Below are 9,306 nucleotides of genomic sequence, written 5' to 3'. Positions count from 1 at the left end.
GGGTTATATAGTTGTAGTTATACTTTTGTGGGCACAAAAATAGTGTCTGCTTTTCTGTGAGGTAGGAGGGTGTGTGTTAGGGAGGACATTTCACATCATTAAAGGTTGGTCACCACTGCACAGTGTGGAGGGTTGCATGTGACAGCAGCTCAGTCTAATGTACATGGAAGTCAGTGGAAAAGCTTCCACTGCTGTGGGGTCAAGGCCAAATTCTGCTGCTTTTTCTCTCCTTTGTGTTTGTATTTCAGTTAATTAGGGATCAGATGAAGGTGAGCCCTTTGTGATGTTTACTGTGATCTACCTGGGAGGTAGCCTGAAATCTTTAGTGTGTGCTATTTGCAGACAAGTGGAGGTTTAAGAGGTGTATGGCTGCATCTGAACAGCAGCTTCTGGAGTAGTTCTGTGAATGCACAGAAGCACATTCTGTACTGACATGTGGTCCTTTTGTCTTTCAGGTGCTGGAAAACTACTCTGATGCTCCTATGACCCCAAAACAGATTCTACAGGTCATTGAGGCTGAAGGACTAAAGGAAATGAGGTTAGTATTGATAATCTTGTCTAGAACACAGTGTGGAGCTTGGGGGAGGCTGCAACTCTCCCTTGTCTCCAGCCCACTTCTTCCATTTCTTCCTCTTTCCAGCATAGTCATTTCAGATGACACCATAGACACTTACATACAGGTTGTGGGGTTTTTTAATTTGACAATAACTGGAAGCTGTTCTTGGGTATTTTTATGATATCCAGAGTCCCCTTCATCCATCTACTGTAAAATACATGCCTATTGCATGTCAGGCTCCTGCGTTGTGTTGTGCTTACTGCTTGTGTGGTTCTCATAAGTAGCTCCTAATAGTTTCTGCCATTGTAACTAATTTGAGAACAGCTTTTTGTCTCCTCTGATGCTTCATTTCTAGAGCAGACATAATGTTTCAGAAGACTCAAACAAGTCATCTTTATATTACTATACTGGTTTCTGCTCAGATTTTTGAGCACTGTGGTAGCGCAGCTCACCCTGTTGCGGCTCCTGATGTTGTATGGAGGAGATGCCTATCTCAGTGTGGGCTTCATATGGAAAAGAACCTGATATGGAGCCTTGGAAACAAGAGGAGTGGGAGACTTTTCCTTGATTAACTTCCTCTGAGCATCCATCTGTTTCTGTGACAGTAGTAGAAGAGAAATACAGAATGTCTTGCAGATTGAAGAAAGTAGGTAACTGTGATAGTCCAAATGCCTCAGTTAGTGCTGCGTGGCAAAAAAAGACACTTGGACTAACAGAGACAGAAAAAGCAGTCTTTTGGCTGCTGCCCATTGATTGACTTCTGGGAAATCCAGATGCATGGGCTGTTTCCAGTCTTGCTTTCCCCTCACCTTGATTCTGTGCAGTTTTCTACCCTGGTGTCTGCATCTCCTGAAGCTGTACTTTATCCAGCTGCAGAAGGTAAACTAATTTCTTCTGGGACCTAACAACTCAAAATATTAGCTTGTTTCTGTTCCTTACTTGTGTCTGAAATCAGGAAACAGCTGGGATTGTTTGAATAGAGAAAAGTAGTGATGCCCACAGAGGTGTCATGCAGGAGCTGGTATTGTTTGGAGAGGGGTGATGCTGACATGTGTTGCTGCATCGGTGTGGGAGCTCTTGGAACACCCACCTGCCCCTGGTGGTCCTCACCCAGGAGATCTGCCCTGGTTTGGGTATGGATGGTGGCTGCACAGCTCTGAGTAGAATTCAGACAGGCTTTTAATGAGGACCTTCACTGAGCTTTGTTTCAGTTGATACTCTGCACCTCTCTTCCATCAGTCCTGTTACTTCAGCAGATAGTTGAAGATCTACAAGCATAGGCTGTCCTCTGCTAGAGGTGATAGCAGGTCTCTTCTCACACACATAAATTACCTTGGTGCTCTCCCAGTTCTGACAAGTGGCCTGTCACAGTAACTAAAGACCAGACTTCGGAGCATGTGTCAAGTTGAATCCCACAGAGCTAAATCGCTCCTTTAAAGGTCGGTGTTTTTCCCTTGGGATATCTGCTTTTCCTTCCTCAGTCATTAATTCTCTGCTTTAAGAAAAGACTGTTTTCTTCAGAGCACAATTGTTCACAGGATAAAGGCAGTGATCCTGTCTAGCTAAACATGCTCGGGTTTCCCTGGGCCTTGTATAGAAGCCCTTCCTGAAACTCCATTTCCTGAAGGAAATAGCTCGGTGGCTCGAGATGTTTCTCCCTTTGAATCAATACCGAGGCAGCACTCCCTGGTTTGGGGTCACACTGGTCTGGTGTGAAGGGGCTGTGTTTCTTATGGGGGACACCGATGATCCTGTGTGGCTGATGCTTGAGCCAGGACACTTGGGCCCAGCACCATTACTGATCCTGTCTCTGAGGAGAATATTAACTCTTTGGTTTTTCCTCATTTTTGAAGAAAAGTCCTTATTTTGCCATTGAGAGGAAGCGTGTTCTGGCTGGTTACAACGTGCATGGAACGTCTGTTAAACACAGAAGGGAAAACCCTGTCTAACAGGACAGAAGGCTGGAAATTTTTGTCACAGTACCTCCAAGTGATAGAGGGTAATTTTGTCTGTTGCCAAAGCTTGTGAAGAAATGTCCAAAACACCAAACACACTCGGGGTGGGAACAGAAATTGTTGTAAGGGTTGAATTTGGGAGTGATTTTCTTTGAAATATGTTGTCTCAGTCCAGTTTTCAGTTTCACTTTTAATAACAACGGAGTCGACACTGCTCAGATGTCTCTGCCAGGTAACTCTGCCTGTCTGTGTGTGATGTATTGGAAAACATGAGATTGCAGAAGTTCCATCAGTGTGAGCGTAGGATGGTTGCTTTAACCAGGGCGTTACGTAGGACGTGACAAATTAGGGCATCAGACCCTTTAGAGCTAACTGCTAGTGCAATTCTATCTGTGGCTTCTCGGGAAGGACATTCCAGAAACACGTCTGGGTACAATCCATGTGGGTTTGGGCTGAATACATCTGGAGTTTCTGTAAAGTCAGTTGAAGTCTGAAAGTTTCAAGCAGAGGAAGGGAGGAAACGGGTCATAAACGTTAGAAGCGTCTAAAAGTGGCTGAGAGGACTTGAAACTGGCTTTGTGCTTCCTGTTTGGTCGCTTCGCTGTGCTGCTGGAGGCTGATGGTCACAAAGGAGGACACGGTGCTGTTCTCACTGGAGTGCCCATCCCCTGAAGTTAATCAACATCATCTCTGTTCCCCTTAAAGATGCCCATTTAAACAGATCCTTCAGGCTGTTTTCTTGCTAAGGCCGTTTGTTAACAGTGACCTGTTCTCTTTCTGCGTCCCAGCGGCACCTCTCCCCTGGCCTGCCTCAACGCCATGCTCCATTCCAACTCCCGGGGAGGTGATGGGCTCTTCTACAAGCTGCCTGGACGCATCAGCCTGTTCACCCTCAAGGTCAGTGCTCTTTACCCTGCGGAGTTCCTGCTCTTAGCTGGGAGCCAAGGTGTGAGGTGTGCTTGTTACGTAGAGCCGAGCGTTAAACTGTCACTGAGCATCATACGAGCTGAATGTGCTGCATTTGAGTTTGTCGTGTGAGAGTGGATTTCCATGAAACAATGGGATTCATTATTTCATTAGAGCTTGTACCTTTAAGCTGTATTTATATGATAAATCCATTTTTAAAACAGCTATTTCTTGAATTGTGTAAGCAAGATAAATCCTCTTGTTCAGTATTTGGTGCCCAACTCAGGTGGGTGTTTGTAGGAACAGCCCATGCACTCTTTCTCTACCAGCCACGAGGGAACACGGCCAGCCAGTAACTTAAATTGGTCTGAGAGCTTGTGGCTACGATAGGGATCTTGATAGGGAAATGTATATTCGTTCTTCTGGCAGCTTGTTTTGTGTTCAGCTGCATTCTGTGTGTGTTTAGCATCACCATTTTCCTCAGATCTTGAGGTCTCTCTGGAACATTTAATTTATTGTCCCAGTAATCTTAAATGTTGAAAATGTTTCTCGTCTTTCTTTGCATTGTTTTGTACTGTTGGATCCCCTGATAAATGTCAGCTTGACAGATAACAGGTACCTCAGCTATTTCATTGGCATCTTTTTTTTCCTGCTGTCAGAAAATGCTGTTGAATTGCCATATTTTGCTGAAAATAGATGGCATTGAAATGCCTTTGTCTATGCAGGTAGTAAATATATCTCTTAAGCTTACTATCTTAGTATTGGCTACTCTGATGCTCCCTGTTGTTTCGTAGTAAGAATGAGATACTTCTCTTTAATAGAAACTGCTTGCTTGCAGAAAATTGTGATGAAGTATTAACCCTGTGTATTTTGGGCATGTTTGGGTTATTTGTCTAGGAGGTGTCTATGAAGTGTGCTAGTAGTTCAGATGACTTCTGTTCCACTGTGAGCCCAAATATACTTTAAAGTATCTTTCTGCATCAAAGATTAGAATAGGGAAGATGAAAACAATTAAGCTGAAGAACTGTATCCACTAAACATCTGTCCCCACTGGTGTAAGTCCCCGTGGCTGGCAGGGAGTGAAGCCATCTCTGTTCTGTTTGCCCCTTTAGAAGGATGCCTTGCAGTGGTCTCGGAATCTGTCTGTGCCAGAAGGGGAGGAACTGGAGGATACAGCAGATGCAGAAAGTTGTGAGTCCAATGAAGCAAGCACTGTGAGTGGTGACAATGACGGTAAGTGTCTAAGGATGTTAATCTGAAACCATGGGATCTACTTCTGTGTCTGACTGAGGGCCTGTCTCTTTCAGTGTCTCTTGATGAAACCTCCTCTAATGCCTCATGTTCCACTGAATCTCAGAGCAAGGGACCCGCTACAACCAGGGAGAGCCACCGAACCACATCCCAGGTAGGAGAAAGCGGGACTGATGGGAAGCACAGGGAGCTTTCACTGCTGCCTGGTGGCTGGGTTAGTGTTACAGGGACTGGTTGGGCACAAGTGCCTCAGAGTTACGGGGAAGAGTCCTTAACCGTAGTTGAGGAGTTTGCAGTAGGGAGAAGATCATTAGTCACTGCAGCCAAACTCGCTTCTTCTACCCATGCTGAAGAGTCCACTAGCATGAAGTTAGTGATAGGACAAGGGGGAATGGTTTTAAACTGACAGAGGAGAGGTTTAGATTATACATTAGGCAGAAGTTCTTACCTGTGAGGGTGCTGAGGTGCTGGCACAGGGTGCCCAGAGAAGCTGTGGCTGCCCCATCCCTGGCAGTGTTCAAGGCCAGGTTGGACACAGGGGCTTGGAGCACCCTGCTCTAGTGGAAGGTGTCCTTGCCCGGGGCAGGGGTTGGAGCTGGCGGAGCTTTAATGTCCCTTCAAACACAAACCAGTCTGGGATTCTGTGATACTGTGGAAAGTAATTTTGAATTCTCTGCTATTCATAAATACACCTGAAGATTTACCTAGGAGCTAGGTGGATCTTTAACTAAGGAACATTCTGTTTAGAAGATTATTTTACCCCTCTATAACATCTTTGTTCCTTTGGTTTCTTTCTGGGCTGCAGACAACCAAGCAAAAGAAAAAGACTGGTGTAATGCTGCCACGTGTTGTCTTAACACCACTGAAAGTAAACGGGGCACACATGGAGTCTGCCTCCGGTGAGCATTGCTTTTGGGGGGTGGTTTGCTCATGACTGCCCAGCAAGCTTTCAGTCAGTACTCCCTGCTTATCTGTAAGCTCGCCTGAGAGTTTCCTTAATGCTTCATGAGAATGCATGTGACTGTAGAGAGCTGTGGATGTGTTTAACTCCATCAAAGTACTTGGTAACTGGGCAGTACCCTGTAATAGTGGACCTGATATTAGCAGATAATTCCTGTGTGTTAAACCACTCTCCAACTTGGGCTTCTGCTGTTCTTTGCATGTCTTTATGAGATTGTTTTGCTTGTAGGCTTCACAGGAAGGCACGCTGACGGGGAGAGCAGCAGCACATCCAGCAGCAGCAGCAGCTCTCTGGCCCTGTGCAAAGCCACCTTGCGCAGTAGAACAGAAATAAACAGGGACCCTCCGCAGCTTCTGAGGGGCATCCGAAAGCCCACAGCTGGTAGGTGCTTCTGATGGAAGTTACAACAGTCATTGGCCATAAAAGCAGGCGATGCTGAAGTTGTGTATGTCTGAGAAAAGAACATGATAGTTCTCTTCCTTCCGAAAGCATATGATGACCTTAAGGCTCTCGGCTCTTCCTCCATGAACATGAGTGAGATAATTGTTTAAAGTTTGTCTGGTCTGAAGAGCAGCATTGGGAATTCTATTTGAATATGACAGAAGTGTGACCTCATATCAAAATTCCACATGCATGTGTATTAATCAGTGTGATTGTGAGTGTGTCTTCACACTTGAATACCACAGTCTTTTCTCACGTGTCTTGCTCCTTTTGCTCTAGTAGGTTGACATGAATTTCTTGCCTGTAATACTGAAATACTTCTGTACAACAATGTTTATTCTATTTACCTGTCTTTAAACTCCAGGGCAAATGAAACGCAACAGGGGAGAGGATATTGACTTTGAAACACCTGGCTCCATTCTTGTCAACACAAACCTGCGAGCTCTGATAAACTCCAGAACCTTCAATGCGCTCCCATCGCACTTCCAGCAGCAGCTTCTCTACCTCCTTCCAGAAGTTGACAGACAGGTACGAGGGTGCAGCACGTGGGGGTCTCCCACCCAGTGCAGTGCCCCTTGGCTGTGCAGTGGCTGGAGCAGCGTGTTCTGTGTGTCCATCAGGTTGGGGCTGACGGGCTGATGCGGCTCAGCGGCAGCGCGCTCAATAACGAGTTCTTCACCCACGCGGCGCAGAGCTGGAGGGAGCGCCTGGCTGATGGTGAGCGGCTCTGCCTCCGGGACGAGGAGGATACGCACCCATCTGATGGGATGCATTGGGTTTGCTTTCACAGTTAATGACCAGGAGTTCAGTCCGGCCTTGTGGTGTATCTGGCCATGTTGCCCCCACATTTTCTTCTCTTTTTTTCCCTTTAAAAATCAAAGATGTGTTTTCCTTTGGTGCTGTGGGATCTTCAGAATGAAGTGGTGGAGCTGTGAAGTAGTGCCAGGCTTACCTCTTCCTCAGACTTGGCCTGTGTCTGGTAAAACATGATATTTTTCAGTCTTGCTTGAGGCCGTGTGACCATTGCCCTTAAGGAGTCACAGGCAGCATGTGGACCTATGGCAGGGGGGAGAGCAGGGTGACTACCGAAAATCAGTCCTTCAGATATGTAGCTACTGTCCTGTGGAAATGCAGAAGGTTGCATTTGCAGAATTGGTTTTGTTTGGAACTCGGTTTCAGCCTCTTGCTTCCTTGTAGGTGAATTCACCCATGAAATGCAAGTTCGAATTCGGCAGGAAATGGAAAAGGAGAAGAGAGTGGAGCAATGGAAAGAGAAGTTCTTTGAGGACTACTATGGACAAAAGTGAGAAACTACCTCATCTGTCCTGTTTTATCCATGTTCATACAAGTGGCAGAGTGTGTTTCTGCTTTGCTGCTTAAAGTCCTTGAAAGATGCAGGTTTTGTGGGTTGAATCATTCGGGCTGTTGCTCCAGGGAAATCCTTAGGAATTGGCTGGAGCACAGCAGAAGTTTGTAGCCCATCTATTTTGTTTCCAAGACAAGTTAATTTTACTTGTTTTCCCTTACAAATCTTTACATTTTCTTATCTTTCTCATTCCCCTGATAGTATTGTGGGGTAGTGAATGTACGGGTTATCTCATTGCACACTGACTTAGTGAGGTTTGATGAGTCTCTGCTTTGTGATCTCTGTATATATATGAGAGGTGTACAGTACAGCTATATATGAGAGGTGTACAGTACAGCTATATATGAGAGGTGTACAGTACAGCTATATATGAGAGGTGTACAGTACAGCTCCTAGTAAAGGATGGAATGCTTAAACTGGGATGAGCTTTAGGTTTTAACTAGGTTTTATGTTTGCCTCATAGGTTGGGCTTGACGCAGGAAGAATCCCAGGAGCAGAGTTTGGTGCAGGAAGATGCTGAGAACAGGACAGGGCTGTCTGCTAAAGGGGAGGCGCGGGTGCCGCGCGGGCCTGCGACGCGGCAGAGGGACGGGCACTTCAGGAAGCGCTCCCGGGCTGACCTGCGGTGCCGAGCCAGGAGGAGCCTCTACAAGCTGCGGGAGCCGGAGCAAGTGGAGGCTTCCAAAGAGACTGCTGCTGTGGGACAGGAACCCTCAGTCCAGAAAGAGACAAAGCCTGAGACAGACCTGAAGAAAGATGACGAGACGAGCCCTTCGCCTGCAGCGCTGAAGCCAGAGAGCTCAGAACTGCCCCTCTCTCCAGAGACTTCCAAATTACACAGTAAATCGGAAGATCCGTCGTTGGCGGCTGCAAACAGAATTCCCAGCTTGCCCCAGGAGAACTCTGCTCGGGAGCCCAAGGACCAGAAGAGGAAATGCTTTGAGGAGGCTGCCTCCGCGTCCTTCCCCGAAAAGAAGCCCCGGCTTGAAGATCGTCAGTCCTTTCGTAACACAATTGAAAGTGTTCACCCAGAAAAGCCACAGCCTACTAAAGAGGAGCCAAAGGTCCCACCCATCCGGGTAGGAAGGAGGGTTTTAGCTGCTTGCTATCTCAGGGCTGTCATGCTCAGTAGCATCAAAACATTATTAAAATGTCAAGTGTTGTCATCTTGGGAGGAGAAGTGGAAGGGTTTCATTGGTAGAGCTGCCTAAGTACCCCTGATTGCCACAGTCTGCTATCTTATTTAGACAGGCAAAGAATGGAAAATCATTCCAAGGTCTTTGCACAAGAGCACAGCATAACCTTGACTTGCTCTGTTAGTTTGCATTTCTGTGCATACAGAAATTGCTTCTCCTGCAGCTAGCTGACTTGCTGCAAGAGAGACCTTCAGATGTGTTCTTTATCCTGCGTAGTTTCTCGGTTCCTTTCCTTTGGAGCAGAATCTTCATGTTCCCTCTGGCTTTGCCTGTTTTGACTGGAGGTATCCATCTCCTTAGCCTCAGGGTCATCCTGATGTAGAGGGGACCATTTTGGTTCCTGAAGAACCACTTATTTGTCTGCGGGCTCTGGTAAAACAATGTTAATGCTGAGCTTTAGATAGCGCATGGCAGAGCACGCGTGCAGAGGCTGTGGGGACTGTGCTGCTTCTCTCCCAGAATCAGTTCTTAAGCTGGGATTCTAAACTTTTGTTGAATTCTTGCGATAAGAATTATGATGAATAGATGCTAATAACATGCGTTTCACTGTCTGAAAATGGTCGGGTGTTACAACTAACTGCTTCTCCCTTTCTTTCAGATTCAACTTTCACGTATTAAACCACCCTGGGTGGTTAAAGGTCAGCCCACTTACCAGATATGCCCCCGGATCATCC

General features: G+C 46.4%; 1 protein-coding gene across 1 annotated transcript; it reads left to right on the top strand.

The window, feature by feature from the left end:
* Positions 1–455: 455 nt before the first annotated feature.
* Positions 456–9,302, top strand: LOC104399619 (putative Polycomb group protein ASXL1; the record flags this gene model as incomplete). The annotated part of the gene is made up of 12 exons (XM_010019741.1): positions 456–538; positions 1,433–1,435; positions 3,300–3,408; positions 4,530–4,650; positions 4,725–4,822; positions 5,474–5,567; positions 5,858–6,010; positions 6,435–6,598; positions 6,691–6,787; positions 7,268–7,373; positions 7,900–8,515; positions 9,231–9,302. Coding segments are annotated over 12 exons (1,716 nt in total), but the record flags the coding sequence as incomplete, so codon positions are not given.
* Between the last annotated feature and the right edge of the window lie 4 nt (positions 9,303–9,306).

This window comes from Nestor notabilis, unplaced genomic scaffold (genome assembly GCF_000696875.1).
Source record: "Nestor notabilis isolate BGI_N333 unplaced genomic scaffold, ASM69687v1 scaffold32078, whole genome shotgun sequence".
NCBI lineage: Eukaryota > Metazoa > Chordata > Aves > Psittaciformes > Psittacidae > Nestor > Nestor notabilis.
The sequence above is the reverse complement of the archived record's forward strand: the minus strand, read 5'-3'. Positions and strand labels throughout refer to the sequence as shown.